Genomic DNA, 20997 nt, shown 5'->3' with positions numbered 1-20997 from the left:
AATTCAGATTTGGATTCAAAAAAAGATGCAAAACGATTAAACCAGATAATGATTACTGATGATGAATGGAATCTCATTGCTGATTTAATAGAAGTACTATTATCATTTGCTGAAGTGACAGAAGACTTAGTAGGGAATAAATATGTTACAAATAGTATATGTGTACTAATGTTAATGGAGATTATTAAAACAGTAACAACTGGTTTATCATATAATCAAGATTCCGATGAAAAAGATGATGCATTTGAAAGTAATGATGTAGAAGAAGAAGAGCAGGATTCAACACTAAAGAGTAAAATTAATGAACCACTTAATACATTTGGATTGTTAAATTTAGTTAAATCAAAACTTTATAAAAATATAATAAAGTATTATCTGACCCTTACCACTGAAACCTAATACTTTCTATACTTGATTCTAGATTTAAAAAACTTGATTTTGCTCCTGAAACTTAGAGAATTGATACAAAACATCAATTACAAAAATTATTTGAAAAAGAAAGGAAAAATTGCCAACCTAGTTGTCCTAGCATAACTAATTCGTCAACTCAATCAAAAACTTCAAAAAAAAAGGAAGACTCTGATGGCACAGCTTTTCAAACCTAATACAGTGGTTGTTAATGAGATTGAAGAATATCTTAAGCTGCCCGAAATTTCTATAGAATCAAATTCTCTTGCATGGTGAAATGAAAAAAAAAAGAATTTTCACATCCTAAGTATTCTTGCTTAAAAATACTTAGCAGTTTCCGCAACTTCAACTGCCAGTGAGTGTCTTTTTTTAGATGCTGGGAATTTACTAACAAATAAAAGAACGAGAATGAAACTAAAATTATTCAAAAAGATTATGTTTTTAAAGAGAAATGCGTCCAATTTTAATACAATTCATCCTTGACTTTTAATGTTTGAAATTTTAAAATTTTATTATAATAAAGGAATTTGAAATTTAAATTTACATTTTTAAATTTATCTTAATTTTAAATAAATTTTTATATTTGCAAACCATTATCTATCCGTTATCTATCTGTTAAATAATCGTTAATGTAACAGTTAAACCAGTTTTGACCTGATTTAGAAATCAGATAAAAAATTCTTTAGCAAATGTCAATCCGGATTTTACATCTTAATTATGGTTGGATCTGATTAAATCACTAACAATTCAGAACTGAACACTAATACCAATGCTTTTTTCCTAAAATAGCAATATTGGTATATAGAGGTTTGACTGTATTGTATAATTTGACTGGAATTACAGAACTTAACCGAAATTAACTATATGACGAATAAGGTAATAAATATGATTTTTTCATTAAAAAAATTCTAAGTTCAAATAATACTTAGTAATTTTTGAAAGTTTGAGAATATGATATAAAGTGATGGTTTAAACATTACACAAATTTCTAAAAAAAGAAATTGGCGGTTAAATAAAAAATAAATAAATAAATAAATGAAAATAAATAAATTGAAATAAATTTAAAATTAAAAATAAAATCATAAAATCAAAAGTAAAAAAAACTACTAGTTAATTTATATTTTGCATTAAAAATAAAAAAATTAATTATTAAAAATTGAGAATAAATTATATATACTAATGGATCATTTTAACGCTCACTGGAGGTTAAATTCACCGGAGGACTCCGGGAGGTGAATTTCACCATATCACGTGATATTTATTATTATATTAAAATTTTGCTAAGATCGGTAATTACGTAACTTCAAATTTTTATGTTTGAATAAAAACGTGTAAAAAGTTTTTCTATTGACCATTTAGCATGAACTTATAAAGTTTTATTAACGAAAAGTTTCTTTTTAAATTACAAGAATATATATAACTTTAATTAAACTATTACACCCATCCACTAACCATTTAATCTAAGTTTTTTATTAATTTAAACCCTATAGTAATGCATAAGATATATAATCCTTTATAATTCAGTTAACAATTAATAATTTTATGACGGAAAAGAAATGAATATGTAAAAAAGGGATGAAGTGGATGATGAAATTAAAAAGACAATGTGAAAAATGAAATTGGAGTAAAGGGATGATGAAAAACAAAATGGGAGTGAAATGGGATGATGTAAATGAAATGAAATGACAAAAATGAAATGGAATGTTGCAAAACGAAATGGAGTAATGAAAAACGATATGGAGATGATGGAAAATGATATGGAGCGATATGAAATGATGAAAACCGATATGGAGCGATATGGAATGATGAAAGATGACATGGAGCGATATGGAGTGATGAAAAATAATATGGAATGATATGGAGTGATATGGAGTGATATGGAGCGATATAGAACGATATGGAACGATATGGAGTGATGAAAAATGATATGGAACGATATGGAGCGATATGGAGTGATGAAAAATGATATGGAGCAATATGGAGTGATGAAAAATGATATGGAGTATATAGAATGATATGGAGCGATATGGCGTGATGAAAAATGATATGGAACGATATGGAGCGATATGGAGTGATGAAAGATGATATAGAGCGATATGGAGTGATGAAAAACAATATGGAACGATATGGGAAGATATGGCGTGATGAAAAACGATATGGAGCAATATGGAGTGATGAAAAAAATGATATGGAGCGATATGGAATGATGAAAAATGATATGGGTGATGAAAAATGATATGGAACAATATGGAGTGATGAAAAATGATATGGAGCAATATGGAGCAATGAAAAATGATATGGGGCAATATGGAGTGATGAAAAATGATATGGAGTATATAGAATGATATGGAGCGATATGGCGTGATGAAAAACGATATGGAATGATATGGAGTGATGAAAAACGATATGGAGCAATCAGCAATATGGAGTGATGAAAAATGATATGGAGCGATATGGAGTGATGAAAAATGATATGGGAGCGAAAGGGATGATGATAAATGAAAAGGATAATTAAAAACAAAATGGGAGCAAAGGGAATGATAGAAAAATAAAATGGAGGCGAAGGGAATAATGAAATAATAAAAAACAAAAGGAGCGAAAAAAATAATAGCAAATAAATGAAAAGGGAGTGAAATGGATATAGAAAATGAAAAGGGAATAAAGTGATGATAGAAAATAAAAGAAACTGTTAGTATTATTTTCAATAAAGAAAACAATAAAATAGCAAAATACTAGCAATAAAAGTGAGTCTTACTTTAAACCTCTTGAAGTTATTTGAAATTGTTTTCTGAAAAACAAGTTAACAAGTTAGCATAAGAGAAAAAGAACATTAAACTAGCAAAGTAATAAGAAAATAAAAAAAATCTTACCTTAAAGAAGTTCCAGCCATTTTGGAAATAATACTACAAGAAAGCAAAAAACAAAATATGCGCTACGCGTTTGTGTAATATGAAATCACCTGGTGAATTTCACCGGGTAAATTTAAAATTTTAATGCATTGCAGATCAAGGTGAAATTCACCGGAGGTGAATGTAAAATTAATCCTATACTAATAATATATAGTAATATAAAATTTAAAGATATAATAAATTAAAGGGATAAATTTAACATTCACCCCAGGTGAAAATCATCTGGTCATGTGACATCAAATTTTACGTTTCAAAAAAAAATTAATTTATTTTTTAATATAATAAATAGAAATAATTTATTTATCGCACGTGCGATGCAAATTTTTATGTTTATCATTGCCATTTTAAGGGGGGTGGCGATGTATAAGCAGGTTGATCAACATAAATAATTTACAAAAAAGGAAAGTGGCGATGCATCGCACGTGCGATGAATAAATTTACTCTAATAAATAACATATGTATTATATAATTTACATTAATAAACCTTGTTTATAACAACTAAATAATATTTTTATTAGTATTTGAATTACATTAATAATTACATCAAAAATATCTGTCGTTCTTCTCTCTGATTATAATTTTCTAATATAGAGTTACAATACATAAAAATCTACGCTGCTCTCATATTAATTAAAGTAATTATTAGTACAATAAAAAATCAAATAAAGAGTGCATTCTGGTATAAAACTATGGAAGTATAGTATAATACCTCTATATTTTCCATTCCTAGCATTTAGATACTTTTTCTGATAATGACCAGATTTTCCACATAACAGACACCTGCGTTGACTCTTTGCCACTTGATAATTTGAATCATTCAGGTTTTCTTATATTGGGACCTATTTTTTTGATAATTCCATAGCGCTCTTTAATCTTTTCTTTAAGGGAGCATCTCATATTTTAGTAACATTAGGATTAGTAATCTGCCCAATTAAGTGTTGTAAGGAATAATTATATTGCTAGTATCTTGTGTCAATTGATCTTCTATATAATTATTCACTTCTAAATTATTATTAGTATAATCATTTCTTTCTGATTGTTTTTCATATTTGGCTGCAATAAAATCTTTTAGTATCTTAATTAATTCTTCATCAGTTTTTATTTTTAAAGCAACATTTATAGCAGTTTTTGCTGTAGAAAATGCAACTTCAAATCGATTTCTTTGGAATTATTTTGGCACATAATTTCATTAGGTTGAATATGTTTTACTCCTTGAAAATAACGCAAACTTTAAAGTGTAAAGTTATTTTGAGATGGTGGTGAATTTTCAAAACTGCAATTTAAATTAGTTATATTATCTTTGTACTATCTAGCAGATATCATGTTAATATGAAATTTTGCTGAATTTGAATATAACATTACCCTTCAGAAATGGTGACAGATAATGCCTTTTGTAACTGTTTCCATGTAAGTACAGTGAGTTCTATCAGATAACAGTGCCACTAAATTTTTACGTTATGATAATCCACCTATATGACGTATTCTTCATATTTCAATAATATTCTCAAGTTCAATACCACTTAGAAGTAATTGTAATGTTACTTGGGGTTTGTCAATTAAATTCTCTACAAAATCAGTACTGGTGGTATTAGATTTCAAATCCTATATAATATATAACAAATAAAGTAAATATTAATATTTTTATATCTAACTTAAACACATGATTTGTGAAATGATTTATTACCTCAATAAATGATGTTACCAATTGATCTTCATAAGTAAATGACTGAGAAATCTGAAATCTTTGCCATGACAATACAAGTGGTGTTAAGAAATGGATAAGAATTACGTCAATATTAGAAAAAAACTGGAATGATAAATGAGAAATTTCAACTGTAATTAGTTGATAATATTTGGATTCACTTTCATGTCTTTTGTTAATAGCTTTTTAACGTCACAGAGAGTTAAGATTACTTGCCAAAACTAGGGAGTTTCGGCAAGAAGGCGTATGTGAAACTGCCGAAACTAGTTTCGCAAACTATCTTAAAATGCCGAAACTGCCAAAATTGCCAAAACTGCCAAAACTGTTTCAGCGTTTCAGCATCATTTCTTATAATGATTTACTATAGTTTTGGCAATTAATAAGAAATTTTTACCATTTTAAATTAATTATACCATATGGATAGATGATCAGCCATTAACGAAAAAAAGTTTAATCAACATTTTTTAAATTAAACATTTTTTTTTAAAATAAATAATTTATCAAAAATTTTTTTCTGTTTAAAGAAATGGGTAATTAAAAAAATACATAAAAAAAAGCTATAAAACAAAATTCTTGAAAGATACTTATCGAATATGGAATTTGTTTCTTTTAGTTCTTTTAGTTTGGCGATTCTACTCTGCAAGACTCATAGTTTTGCGCTTAGTGATCTCGGCATTATAGAGTTCTCGGCCCTCCATAACATATAGTTTTGACGTTAATATTTATATATGTGATAGGCCCTGTATTGTATGTAGACTTTCTTAAACATGGAATTAACGGCAAGTTTATTTTTCTTTTACTTTTGTTTATTTCTTGGTTCAATACTAAATATACTTTATTATTAGATTTGCAGCTGCTTGGACTTGTTTGCTAGACATTCTAAAGTGGTAATTATAAAGGAAGGGGGAAGAGTTTTATGCTTTAATATAAGAGTGTTATTAACGTTTTTTTTTTCTCTTTTTTTATAGGAATGGACCTTTCAGCACTATGCAGCATTTTTACCAACTCCTGTTGTCTATTGATCAATAATATAACTCTTCATGATACTCGTTCTCACGACGTTCGTGGTGGATTTAAGATATACATAATATATTTAATATATTAATTCATTGGCAAAACTTTATAATTATTATTAAGGTTGCTTGCTGAAATCTAGGGGTTTAGGCAAGATGGCGTTTTGCCGAAAAGCGAAATTCTGCCAAAACTATATTAAAGTTATATTAAAAAACTGGCGAAACTTTGGAGAAATGCGAAACTGCCAAAACTTATTATAAATGCCGAAACTGCCAAAACTCTGCCGAAACTATAATAAATCTATAGTAAAATTTTGACGAAACTAATCGTAGGATTTTGAAGAGGTTTAGACAAGCAACCTTAATTATTATTATTATTATTATTATTATTATAATTGTTATAATTGTTATTGTTATTGTTATTATAATTATTATTATTAAACTGCTTGTGACTGCAAACCTCTCCAAAATTCTACGATTAGTTTCTCCAAGATTTTACTATAGTTTTATTATAGTTTTGGCAAAGTTTTAGCAGTTTCAGCATTTATAATAAGTTTTGTTAAATTTCACTTTTTTTCAGAGTTTCGCTAATTTTTTAATAAGACTTTCATATAGTTTTGGTAAAGTTTCGCTATTTTAGCATTTCGCCAACTTGCCAAAACTTCCTAGTTTCTCCAGCAACCTTAAACGTGAAAATTAATTATTAGTTTTCCTCCTCTTCATCAGTACTATATAATAAATCATCTACATTATAATTATAATAGCCTTTCCCATTTTTATTATCATCTTCACTACTACCAGCATCATTACTTACTTAAAGTTCAGAAGGCATGTCCGAAAACATAAGTCACCAATCAGTCACCAATCATAGAGCCTGATTGGCGACCGATTGGTGATCGATTGACGCCTGATTTTTCACTTTTCGACCTGCGTTGTCATTGTTCATATTCTCATCAAAATCGTCTAAGAGATCCTTTAAAACATTAATATCTTTAATTATTAAATCGTGTGATAAATCAATAAATTTGTTGATCCATACAGGTTCGATTAAAATATAACAATTGTCTTTTGGAATTTTTTCACTACCAGTAGATTTATGAGTAAGAGTAAGATCATCATTATCATCCTCGTCCGTTTCTTTGAAAGTCTCCGCTATATGAATATTTATTTCGTCATTACTAAGACGTACATTTTTCTTTTAATCGACTCTATAATAACCAAGTTCTGTTTTGGAATTAGATTTTCAATAGGTAATTAACTTATACATCAATTCTACACACGTCAAATGATCAAAAATAGGCAAAAAAAATGGTGCAAATCGCATAAACTATTCGCAAATTTGTATAAACTATTTACAAATAGTATAGGTTAATTCGTAAATAGCCAAAAACAGCCAAAAATAGCCAAAAATAGCCAAAAATAGCCACTGCTTTTCGCGCCATTTTTTTTGCCAATTTTTAGCATTTCGACCTGTGCTAATGTTGCCAATTTGAGGTTTAAACGTCTCTCAAAAGTCACCTTAAGGTTGAGAATCCACGTGCGCATGTAGCTGAATTTGGACATATTGAAAGTAAGTGATGGCAATAATTCAGGTTTTGGATCTGTAGCAATCAACTTTCACCAATTGAGTGGATCGCAATATCGCAACTCACTTTTTTTATATAGAATCTATATAAAAAAGTGAATCGCAATACCGCAACTCACTTTTTTTATATTAATTCTATATAAAAAAAAGTGAATTGCAGTATTGGGATTCACTTTTTTATATGATTTTAATATAAAAATGTTGAATCGCAATATTTCGAAAAAAAACGTTACGAAAATGTTTTTTCATAATATTATATTAAAAAAATGTTTCGTAACGTTTTTTTTTTTATATTTCAATAATAATGTTGCGAAAACATTTTTTTCATAATGTTATATTAAAAAAACGTTTTGCAATATTTTTTTCAATATTTTAATAAAAAACGTTGCAAAAACATTTTTTTTCATAATATTATATTAAAAAAAAAAGTTTTGTACCGTTTTTTTTCAATACTTTAATAAAAATAGTCCTGAAATTTTTTAGGTTTCAGGTCAGGTCAGGTCAAACAGACAACCTGATATAACCTGACCTGACCTGACCTGAAAAAAAATTTCAGGTCAGATTTATCAATTAACCTGACTTGACCTGACCCATTCGGAACTCTATTCGTAACTGACTGAGTAAAATATCAATTTTGTAAAGATTGAATCCAAGTCTTTTACCGATTGCAGCAACACATTTTATAATTTTTTTAAGAAAAACTTTTTTTAATGCTGCACTTCTGAAATGGGAATTTAAAAAAAAACATGTGATATATTTATTATCATCGAACTTATTAAAACGTTCATTAATAACTTTAACACAATGGCTACAAAAACAGGAATTAAATAATTTTGGTAACTTATTCAATACAGCTGCAAGTCTAGCCAAACTAAGAAAACAATCCGCAAGTGTAGCTAGAGCTAATACAGCTTTCCTTAATAGTTCCAGTACAAATGCAAGGATTTGTAAGTCTGAAAAAAATTTCGTGATTGAATAATTTGAGCAATACTATCATTTGCTAATAAGTTACCATTATTGGCAACAATTTCCATAAGGATTTGTTCCAAGTTAATTACTGAATTAACTGATTCACTTGCCGTAGTTCAACGCATTTTGCAATATGATTTCAACTTACCGCCAACAATCCCCTTTTCTTTGATTAACTGAGTTAATTTTGAATTTTCTTGATGTGAATTTTTGAAAAAAAGAAGTCAAGATATTGATTCGGCGTAACAAATGATCTCCAAATTCTTCTTTTACAATATCGCATACTATCAAATTTATACAATGCGTGATGCACCTAACATTTTCGATAATTGGAAACTTATCTTGAATGCTTTTCTAACATTTGAAGCATTATCAGAGACTACGGCCGATATTTGATCAACCCCAATATCAACAATTATCTTTTTGATAACTGATGATAAATATTCTGCAGTATGTGAACATTCTGATAAATCAGATAGTTAATATAGATATTCTTTTTTTGATGGCATCATTACAATAAAATTCCAAATTGGTGAGTGTGTGAGGTTTAGCGATCATCAAAAGCTAAATAAATAAAAAAAAATTATGATAGTGAAATAAAATAAAAATAAATTATATTGCCATAAACCTATTGTTAAATTAGTTTCACTCTCAATTTCTGTTTTCACTTTATTATTCACTTGTGTTAGTTCCCATTCTAGCATTTGACTTGCTAACATTTCTCTTGTTGGCGGATCATACCCACCATTGAGCTCTTTTATAAAATTTATAAAAAAAGGGTGCTTAACTATACGAAATAATATTCCGCATGAAACAAAAAATTTAATTAATGCACGGTTAATTCATGTAATTCTTGTATCAAAAAGGTCTGTTGAATCGTGATAATTGTCCATATATTGTTGACCACTTGAAAGTTTTCTTTTTTAGTCACTTTATCTTGCCATTCCAATATTTTTGACATATATTTTCTCACAATTGTTGCTGAGGCATTTTTGCAGTGGTTGGAAAGATATTTTTCAAGTTTTGAGACTTCACCACGCTTCCAAGTTATTTTACAATACTTGCAAAATGCAGAAAATTTACCTGAGCCAACAGATTCTCTTTTATTGATATCTTTCCTTATTGAATTTAACGGCTTTCCTCTCTTACTTTTTTGTTTGCCAAGAATAGATGAAACTTCTAAATCAGTGGCCATTTTGACATTAACAAAATTAAATGATACATGATCATATAAGGGGTTGTTAATAGTAGTGTTTGTATTCGGGTTTAGCATATCTGATTGTAATAGTGGATATCCGTTAAAAATCAAGTATCCAGATAAAAAGTTTTGAATTTTACAGTTATCCAGATTTGGATTTAATCTAAACGGGTTATCCAGATATAACCGTTAACTATAACAGATATCCATTTAAGTTAGCGAATATCCAATTTAATGCTAATCGTGCTACTAATGTCTAATGACCATTGACCGAAATCATGTGAAGAAGCATGTATTACAGATATAACGCGTCAAAAACTTGAAATTTATTGTCATTTTTGTTTTAGTTTCATGTTAATAGACAACTTGTAACACACTATCTTCATACGTTTATATTCAAAATGACATAACAAAGTAGTATTACACCCTTTCTTACTGCTCTTTCTCCAAATATACCACCTTATGAAGATTCTATTCAACCAGTAAAAAAGAAACAAAAAATTTCAAGAAAAAAAACTAGCTGAATATGGAAGTATTTTATCGAAGGGTTTAATGATAAAGATGAATTAATTATAATATGTCAAGTGGAAGGGGAAAAGGAAAAAAAATGTAATGTGAAACTTAAACATGATAGTTCAATGGGTAATGGAATTAGTCATTTATGGTCTGTTCATAAAATAACTAAAGATGGAAAACAACCTGCGGTATGGTATAGTTTATAGTTAAATCAGTAAAGTATTTTAATATTCAAATAGTAATATAATATAATTTCTTTTTTGTTAATTTTGTAGGATAAACAACAAAAGCTTGATGTAATTGAAAAACATCCAGAAAAACGGCAAAATACATTTTGTCAATTTTTGGTTAATTGGATTATTGATGATTTACAACCTTTTTCAGTTGTTAATAACCCATCATTTCGTATTTTTTGCAATGAATTAGATCCTGCATTTTTAGTACCAGAAGCAAAAACCATAAAGGCAATTATATATCAAGCATATAATTTTACATATCCGAAAATAGTAGAGCAAATTGGAAAGGAAGCAATATCTGTCACTAGTCGAACGATGTCAAATTGGGGACCAATCAGGTGACCGAATTCCATCCGATTGGTCCCTATTTTTTTAAAAATTTTCATCAATCAGTAAATCTGATTGCTGCCAAAAGATGGCACAAAAGGAGGATACTCGAGTACCAATCGGGATATTCAATAGAAAGCAATCAGGTATTAATAGTTACCAATAAGATATTTACTATTTGGCATATCAGTATACTGATTGATAACTTTTTGATTAAATGTCAGTATACTGATTGATTACTTTTCGATTAATTTATAACAATGTATTTTTATTTAAAATTATTTAGAATTTACATTAAAATATTAAATTACAAAAATCAGTACATTATTTAATAATTCCATATATAAATTATGATACTAATAATCACAGGTCGAACAGATGTCATTGTCGCAAAATTTGCCTGGAATTTTTCTGGAAAATTGAGAATTATCCCGGTAAATTGGGGTAAATTGTGTTACAATTTTGGGATAATGGAGGTCTTACAATTTGGCAAATTTTGTCAAAATGGCGGAATTCCTACAGAATTCCTAATTCAAATGTTGAGAAATTTTTCAGTAAATTATCATTAAATTGTGGAAAATTTTAGGCAAATCTTTAGTAATGATATGCAAACGAAGTGCAAATTGTGGTGAATTTAGTTAAATTTTTAGTAATTTTATGCAAACGAAGTGCAAATTGTGGTGAATTTTAGGCAAATTTTTAGTAATTTTATGCAAATGTAATGCAAATTGTGGTGAATTTAGTCAAATTTTTAGTAATGTTATGTAAACGAAGTGCAAATTGTGGTGAATTTAGTTAAATTTTTAGTAATGTTATGTAAACGTAATGCAAATTGTGGTGAATTTAGTTAAATTTTTAGTAATTTTATGCAAACGTAATGCAAGTTGTAGTGAATTTAGTTAAATTTTTAGAAATGTTATGTAAACGATGTGCAAATTGTGGTGAATTTAGTTAAATTTTTAGTAATGTTATGTAAACAAAGTGCAAATTGTGGTGAATTTAGTTAAATTTTTAGTAATGTTATGCAAATGTAATGCAAATTGTGGTGAATTTAGTTAAATTTTTAGAAATGTTATGTAAACGAAGTGCAAATTATGGTGAATTTAGTTAAATTTTTAGTAATGTTATGTAAACGTAATGCAAATTGTGGTGAATTTTAGGCAAATTTTTAGTAATTTTATGCAAACGTAATGCAAATTGTGGTGAATTTAGTTAAATTTTTAGTAATTTTATGCAAACGTAATGCAAATTGTGCTGAATTTAGGTAAATTTTTAGTAATGACGCCAAATTTACCAAATTTGAAATAAAAATTGTCAAAAATATTACATATATTTTGATATTTATTATATAATCCATTAATATCCCTACATATTCTTCCTACACCCTTATTGTTCTTTTTCTTTTTCTTTTGAGGTTCTGTGAGGAACATTATCATGAATATGTTCTGATTCTTTCAGACGATGGTTTGGATGATGATTTTTTATTTGTTTTTTTCGATTGATCACGCATGTTGTCAATAACTTCCTGCAATTCATCAAGTGCTTCGTTGTTTTTGTTTGTGGATTTTTTATTTTTTGAAATTCTTTTTGATGATCGTGTTTGTTGAGAAGTTTTCTGTGATGATGGGGGTTTTTGCAGTGGTAATGGTGGGGTTTTGGAGGATTGTTTAGATTGTTTGTTTGATCATCGTCCCGATGTCTGTGATAATGACGTTTCCTCTTGCTCCAGCTCGTTTACCTCATCCTCACCCTCTTCTTCTTTATCAGATTCAGCATTTATATCTAATTTATCGACGTTGAGATCTTAAAAGAAAAATTTTAAAAATTTTCTAAAAATTCCGTTCTATAAAAAAAAAAAGAGAACGGTAATACACAATTACCATAACTTGGTTGACTTTGTTGACTTTGTTCCTCCTCTTCGCTCTCCGATTCCGACTCATCATCTGATTCTTCGTCAATAGATTTATGGACTGAGGGAGATTCTCGCTTTCCGTCTTTAAGTGTCCACCAATTTAAATTTGGTGGTACTTTCTTATTTTTCCAAAATTCATCTTTAAGGATACGAGGACGTACTCTCTTATTTTCTGGAAAATATTTTTCCACGTACTCGTCAATTGAATGTAGAAGGTTCGTTAACTAAAAATAAACGTGTATTAGAAATAGATAAACTTCTGTTGTTTTTGAGGTTTGGCATTTTTCCAAAATTCGAAAGCATGCAAGGAAATTGATATGTCAAGATTTGGCGAAACCAGAAGCACCAATCACGTATTGATAAAGACATTTTAGTGTCACTGCGCATAAACAAAATGAATTGTCTGACTTACTTCATCAGATCTCCATGATAATTTGTAAACAAAAAGGTTTTTGCAGTCTGTGGATGCGTTTGGATCATTCTCCGGATCACTCTCTTCAGGAGAGTGGTATTCGTTCTTGTTTAATATTTCATTAATATCCTTGATACCGCGTTTTTTAAAAGATTTTCAATAATCGGGGTGATTCTTCATGGCTAATGCGCTCTTCATCCTTCGTTCCCGTTTCTTAAATTAAAATAACTATTAGTAATTTTCAATATTACCTAAAAATTTGGAACTTGATTAACTTAGGGCAGTGACATTTATTACGTAATATTTTAGGGGGTGGGAGGGTATTTAAAGGTCATATAACATATAAGTGTAACGTAAGATTTTTCATATTACATGGGGGTGGGGGAGTATGGGCTTATAGTAAATAGATATTATGTAATAAATGTCACTGCCCTTACTTCTGATAAACGGTTGATTATATGGCTCATTATTTTTTTTGTTTTATTTCTGCCTCGTTAAGCTGGCTTTCTTTCCATTTACGTCGGCCATTTTTATGCAAATCCGAGAACACATCCCGAACTATACTTAATGTTGCACAAATACCATGTTATTCAAGAAGTGATTAAATACGGGGAATCAGATCCTTTTCCAATTGTGGTGCAATCTCGCCGAACTTCTTCGTATAATCGATGGGAATTTCATCGATTTTTGCGCTACGAATTAGAATTTTAATTTCGTTCTATAAAATGAAAATTGATAAAATTAATGAGTTTAAACGTCATATAAATAATAAAAATATACCAAAACAAACTTTTATTTCTTTTCAATGCTTCTTATTATATTGTTTTTGTGCTGTCTCTTGCAACGAATGTAGATCTTTTTCAGGGATATATTCCTCATTGTCTTGTTTATCAAGTTCATCTTCGTCATCATCATCATCAACCTGAATATATTCTATTTGTCGATTTTGTCGTGAACGTTCTTGTGAGTTCAGAGAACGCTCCAGCATTCTCGTTATTTGCCTGAACCCAGTAGACATTTGTTCTTGAATTGACGACATTCCCCGTTCAAGTCGTGAAATACGTTCTTAATGTACAAAAAAAATAGTAATTTTTAAATTAAGTTTGCTATTTAATCAAAATTTCGAATGATCTGCCAAATTATCCGCCAAAACGTAAATTATACCTTCAGTATCCAGACTTGATGACCTATTTAATCGATTACGATTGTGTATTTGGTCGATGGATTTGGCTGAATTTAAGTGTGATAAAGAGCGAACTGTCTGAATGCCCTGTCCATCATGAGAAGCGTCGATGGATAAAGGAGAATGTAGTGTACGAGTACGACGCGTTAACAAACTTCTTTTTTTGGTCATTATCAGAAAAGAAATGAAGTAAAAGCTAGAAATGTGGAAGGAACGAATGTAAAATTGAAGAAACGTAAAGTAAAAAAAGAGTTGAGTAAAAAAAAAATTAGAAAGGAACAAAAATAAAATAATTTGAAAATTGTAAAGACGATTTTAATGTAAAGGAACAAAAATTGCAAAATCAACGTTTGTATTGTAAAAAAAAAATCACTCTTTATATATTTATTCCAATTAAATGTTTTCTTCGCATAATTGTTTGAAATAATTAAATAATTTTTGAATTGTTCTATTTTGGTCATCGCTGATTTTGGAAAATAGTTAAATAGTTAAATGATTTGAATTGTTCTATTTTGGTCATCGCTAATTTTTACAGGTCGAAATGCTAAAAATCGGCAAAAAAAATGGCGCGAAAAGCAGTGGCTATTTTTGGCTATTTTTGGCTATTTTTGGCTGTTTTTGGCTATTTACGAATTAACCTATACTATTTGTAAATAGTTTATACAAATTTGCGAATAGTTTATGCGATTTGCGCCATTTTTTTTGCCTATTTTTGATCATTTGACGTGTGTTTGGAATTAGTTAGCCAATCGCTAAGTATATTAAGAATATAATTAAGAATAATTTGGAATTTAATATATAAATTTAGTCAAACAAGGTTACGAGGAGTATACTGAAAGTTAAATTTATTGTTATCGCTGATATATTTAAGTATATAATTAAGAATAATTTGGCTATAAAAAGTTAAACAAGGAGTATACTGAAAGTTAAATTTTATTGTAGATCTGTTAAAATGTAACATATTCACTTTCGATTATGTATTGATCTACAATTGATGTATTGATGTTCGAAAAAAATATACAATTGATGTATTGAAGCTCGAAAAAAATAAAAATGTATATACAATTGATATATTGATGTTCGAAAAAAATAAAAATGTATCGTCTGATTATTTATTACAGCGAAATGCTGGTATTTTGGTTAAATTCACATTTTGTAAAATTAAATCAAAATTTGAAAAAATGATGAATGTTAATGAAAGACGCGTTAAAACAAGAACTAAAGAAAAATGTTATTGTAATAAATGCAACAGAAAGTATGTTGATCCAAGAACCAAACAAAAACATTCAATGAGTCTAAGTCTTGATGATGCAACTACTTCAAATGACCCAATGAGTATTAGATCGTCATTCGTTAATGAAGAAATCTCTATCAACCCTCAAGAAAGCACATCATCATCAGAAAATTTGTCAACATTTTCTTCGAAAAGGAGAAAACGAAGCAGGTATAATACTTATTTGGAGCGTGACACTCAAATGCAAAATATAAATGACAGTGATGATAACAATGACAGTAACGAAGAAACTGATAATTATGGCGATAGCGATGATGGGGATGATAGCGATGATAACGATAATGGGAATGATAGCGATGATAACAATGATGGGGATGATGGGGATAATAACGATGATGGGGATGATAGCGATAATGGGGATGATGGGGATGATGATGGCGAAGAAACCAACATTTTTGAAGATTACTCTCCACCGAATTATGATTTTCCAAACAATATTAATGAAAATCTGCAAAATATTGAAGATTGGATAATTGTGTTTGTTTTGAGGTATTTAAGGTTGCTTGTCTAAACCTCTTCAAAATCCTACGATTAGTTTCATCAAAATTTTACTATAGATTTATTATAGTTTCAGCAGAGTTTCAGCAGTTTCGGCATTTATAATAAGTTTTGGCAGTTTCGCCTTTCTCCAAAGTTTCGCCAGTTTTTTAATATAACTTTAATATAGTTTCGGCAGAATTTCGCTTTTCGGCGAAACGCCATCTTGCCTAAACCCCTAGGTTTCGGCAAGCAACCTTAGAGGTATCAAACTAGGTTTCGACTAGCAGATACCGCAATCGATACATTAATTAAATTCATCAAACATATTTTAACAAATTTTAATTACGATCGTTTTAAAGATTTTCCTACTTCGTTGTATACTGCAAGAAAGAAATTAGGATTGAAGCATCAATTTGTCAAATTTTCCGTATGTCCTTCATGTCACAAATTACATAATATAGATGATGTTAAACAACACACAATCCAACAATACAAAGCAATAAAAAAATGTGGTCATGTACAATTTCCAAATCATTGTTCACTTCGACAATGCAATGCTCCATTATCAAAACAAAAAAAACTAGACGATGGTAAAGTTGTTAATGCGCCATTATTAATTTATCCGATGCCCAGTATAAAAGAGCAACTTTTACAAATGTATCAAAGGCTAAACTTTGAAAAAAATCTTAAATTATGGGCCGATAGAAGCGTCAACGACCGAGTCTTATGTGATGTATATGATGGTGAAATTTGGAAGAATTTCTCAAATAGTGATGGAATAATAGTGGATGATGAATCTGACGAACAAAGATTTTTTAATAAAGAACATGCGGATGATCATTTGGGTATTATGATTAACGTCGATTGGTTTCAGCCATTTGAAAGGACAATTCATAGTTCTGGTGCTATATATGGAGCTATTTGCAATCTCCCAAGAGAATTGCGCTTTAAACCCGAAAATATGCTCATTTTAGGATTAATGCCAGGCCCTAATGAACCAAGCCTACATCAGATAAATCATTACTTGGCGCCAATTGTTGATCGATTTCAAACTTTTTGGGAAGGAGTGGGATTAGACAGAACTTCTGAACATTTATCCGGAAAATTGATAAAATGCGCAGTAATTGCTTGTTGCTGCGATATACCAGCTGCTAGAAAATTATGTGGCCATTATTCAGCCAATGTAAGCTGTCACAGATGCTTAAAGGTTGCAAGAAATAGAAATTTTAGTGGCATGGATGATATTGACGAATGGTTTGTTGCTAAAAGCGCGAATAGTCATCAAGAAATGGCTTTGGAATGGAGAAAATGTAAAAGCAACGAAGCTAGAAAAAGACATACGAAGCAATATCACGCGAGATGGTCAGAAATGCTCCGTTTGTCTTATTTCGATCTGATACGATTTTTACCTGTGGACCAGATGCATAATTTATTTATAGGAATTGCATCATTTATCGTAAAATGGCTTTGGTTAGGACATGGTAAAATAAATATGGATGATCTGACGAAAATTCAAAAAAACATGAACAATATTTATCCACCATCAGAAATCAGTCGAATTCCTCATAAAATAGATATTGGGGAAGGATTTTCCAATTTAACGGCTAACGAATGGAAAAATTTTTTCCTGATTTATGCCAGAGTCGTTCTTTGGGATTTTTGGACCAAGAAGACCGGAAAATCTTAGTACATTTCAGCCAAGCTTGTTCTATATTAGTCCGAAGGATTGTTACAATCAAAAATTTAGATGACGCGCATGAACATTTAATTGAAATTTTGAAACTTATCGAAACGAATTACGGAGAAGTTTCAATAACACCAAATTTACATCTTTCATTACACTTGAACAAATGTTGTAAAGATTACGGTCCTCTTTACTCATTTTGGTGTTTCTCCTTTGAAAGGATGAATGGAATTCTTGGTTGATATTTACAATAATATTATTCAAATTATTCAGAATTATTACTTACGATTTTACAATTATACAGGGAGTTTACCTAATAGTAGACGAAAAATTGAACCGGAAATTATGCGATTTATGATGCAGAGTTCTTAAATTGAACGAAGATTCAATACATTGGCTCTAAATCATCAGGCCATTTTTCAAATACTTGATTTAAATGATGATACAACTGACGATAACGAAAATGAATCTCTCGAAAGTGAGGAATTACAGGCATTTTTAGACATATCTGAAAAGCTGGTTTCTGGCGGGGCAACAGGAACGGAGGAATATCCTGGAGAACTTTTAAGTCCGATAAAATTGAATGTCATATTACCGGATGATATTTTGGATTTACTAGTTGATTACTACAATCACGCTTATGAAGAATATAATTTTAGCCGACCACGGTTAGATCCTTCTTCATCAACCAAAAATTACATTGCTGTAACTGGAAATATCACACAATATGGCAGATTGCGCATCGGTGCAGAATATTTTGGGTCAATATTATCCAAAAGGTATATTAGAAGCTCTTATATTTTAGCACGTTTTATAGAACAACGTGGAAATGATATAGACACATATCCCGGCCAGGTACAATTCTATTTCAAACATACAGTTCATCTTCCGAATGGTCTGACGGAACATTATTTGGCTTTTGTGAATTGGTATAAACCCGCTGCGACCGCAAACATCAGATTTTTTTTTTCTAGCGAAGATTCTGATGATTTTACGAATGATCCGGAACTTTGGAAAAAGGAGTTTTTTAATTCTTCGGTTGATAGTATAATTCCGGTTCATCACATATTAGATAGATTTGTTCCAGCAAAATTTAAATACAAACGTACTGAATACTTGGCCATTTTACCGTTAAATAGAAGATTTCACATTTAAATTTACCATAATAAATAATTTTTTTTTTTTTGCGAAATTATCTGATTATTATATCAAATTATTCAATATTCAGTAAATAATGTCGCATTTTTTTAGTAAATGATCTAATTTTTCGATAAAATGTTACATCTTTCTAGAAAATGTCAACAAATGTACATTTTGCAAAAAAAGTGTTGAAAAAAAATAACATTCTAACGAAAAATGTAACATTTGACCAAAAAAACATGAAATTTGCATGAAATTTGCTAAAAAATGCGGAATTTTCATAAAAAATGTACAGTCAACCCTTGTTATAACGAACCCTAGGTTCCAGACCTCAACTTCGCTATAGGGCTATAGTGAAGATTTTAAGAGATTTGATTGGTTAATTCGTTATAGCAAGGGGAAATTTATTATAGTTGTCTGAAAAATTCACTATATCGAGGGTTCGTTATATCAAGGTTTGACTGTACTATTTGGCAGAAAATCGGAATATTTGACAAAAAAAAAAGCAAAATTTGATTTTAATTGACAATATTATAACAATGTTATGAAATGTTGTTACAATGATATTACATTGGTGGCAAAATGTGGAATTTTCATAAAAAATGTACCATTTGGCAGAAAATCGGAATATTTGACAAAAAAAAAGCAAAATTTGATTTTAATTGACAATGTTATAACAATGTTATGAAATGTTGTTACAATGATATTACATTGGTGGCAAAATGCAGAATTTTCATAAAAATGCACCATTTGACAAAAAAAAAGCAAAATTTGATTTAATTAACAATGTTATAACAATGTTACGAAATGTTACATTTGAGGTGTAATGTAGTATTTTCCCAAAATTTCATAAGATTTGCTAAATCGGACAATGTTGTAACAATGCTATTCCAAAAAATTGCTCAGCGTAATGTAGCATTTTCCACAATTTCCCACCATTTTCCAGAAAAATGGGGAATTTGCATTTTTTGAATTTTGGACAATGGTGCCCCTTCGACCTGTGAATATTATCATATTCTTATACTTTTGAAACTTTTCTAGGATCTGGTAAAAAAAGTTTCGAAATGAAACTTTTCAAAACTCACTGATCCAAATCCAAGTCTAAGATCGGAGACAATGGTACCTAAAAAAACAGAAAAAAAAATAAATATTTTTTAGGTTCTAAAACGAAACTTTTCAAAACTTACCGTTACCGATCCAATTCTAAAGATCGGAACCAATAGCTGATAGTGCCAAAAAAAACAGAAAAAAAATTAAATATTTTTTTTAAATATTAAAAAAAGTTTCAAAACGAAACTTTTTGAAATTTACCGTTACTGATCCATATCCAAGGGAACCGGTAGTACCTAAAAAACAAAGAAAAAAAAAAGTTTTGAAGCTAAGCTCTTCGAAACTTGCCATTACCGATCTAAAGTCCAAGTTCAAAGATCGGAGCCAATGTACCTAAAAAACAAAGAAAATTAAATTAAATTATTATTTTTTTAAAAAAAATATTAAAAGTTTTGAAAGTTTAAGTAAACTTTCGAAACTTACTGATCCAAAATTCATATTGAAGTCCGGGATCGTTCCTAAAAAAAATTTGAAAATGGAACGTTAGTAATGCCTACTAATGTTCCTAATTTAAAAAAATCACGCCCTTCTTTATTTACCTTCCAGGCGTTTCATCAGTTCCGAAGCGTCTTGAGGGTCTTATAATAAAAAAAAAGAAAATGGAACATTAGTAAATGATACTAACGTTCATAATTTAAAAATAATATACTCCCCTCCTTCTTTATTTACCTTCCAAGACGTTTCGTCAGTTTCGAAGCGTCTTGAGAGTCCTACAATAAAAAAAAAAGAATTGGACTGTTAGTAAATGACACTAACGTCCATTATTTAAAAATTCACCCTTTCCCTTCTTTATTTACCTTTCAGGACGTTTCGTCAGTTTTGAAGCGTTTTGAGGTCCTACAATAAAAAAAAGAAAATGGAACGTTAGTAAATGCCTAACGTAACATTATTTAAAAAAAAATTCCCCCGCTTAACTTTA

General features: G+C 29.4%; 4 protein-coding genes across 4 annotated transcripts; 2 read left to right on the top strand and 2 right to left on the bottom strand.

Annotated features, from left to right (window-relative positions):
* Nucleotides 1-2099: 2099 nt before the first annotated feature.
* Nucleotides 2100-2644, top strand: OCT59_006610 (uncharacterized protein; the record flags this gene model as incomplete). Its single annotated transcript, XM_066141373.1, has 2 exons — nt 2100-2240; nt 2471-2644. 2 exons carry the CDS (start codon nt 2100-2102, stop codon nt 2642-2644), a joined length of 315 nt encoding a protein of 104 aa, XP_065998164.1.
* Nucleotides 2645-12547: 9903 nt separating this feature from the next.
* OCT59_006609 (uncharacterized protein) lies at nt 12548-13654 on the bottom strand (the record flags this gene model as incomplete). Its single annotated transcript, XM_066141372.1, has 4 exons — nt 12548-12666; nt 12744-12999; nt 13188-13316; nt 13625-13654. 4 exons carry the CDS (start codon nt 13652-13654, stop codon nt 12548-12550), a joined length of 534 nt encoding a protein of 177 aa, XP_065998163.1.
* A 335-nt stretch (nt 13655-13989) lies between these two features.
* OCT59_006608 (uncharacterized protein) lies at nt 13990-14541 on the bottom strand (the record flags this gene model as incomplete). Its single annotated transcript, XM_025332660.1, has 2 exons — nt 13990-14252; nt 14352-14541. The coding sequence occupies 2 exons, from the start codon at nt 14539-14541 to the stop codon at nt 13990-13992; spliced, it is 453 nt and encodes a 150-aa protein (XP_025169070.1).
* A 1013-nt stretch (nt 14542-15554) lies between these two features.
* OCT59_006607 (uncharacterized protein) lies at nt 15555-16175 on the top strand (the record flags this gene model as incomplete). The annotated part of the gene is made up of 1 exon (XM_066141371.1): nt 15555-16175. The coding sequence occupies one exon, from the start codon at nt 15555-15557 to the stop codon at nt 16173-16175; it is 621 nt and encodes a 206-aa protein (XP_065998162.1).
* Between the last annotated feature and the right edge of the window lie 4822 nt (nt 16176-20997).

Source organism: Rhizophagus irregularis, chromosome 14, assembly GCF_026210795.1.
Source record: "Rhizophagus irregularis chromosome 14, complete sequence".
NCBI lineage: Eukaryota > Fungi > Glomeromycota > Glomeromycetes > Glomerales > Glomeraceae > Rhizophagus > Rhizophagus irregularis.
The sequence above is the reverse complement of the archived record's forward strand: the minus strand, read 5'-3'. Positions and strand labels throughout refer to the sequence as shown.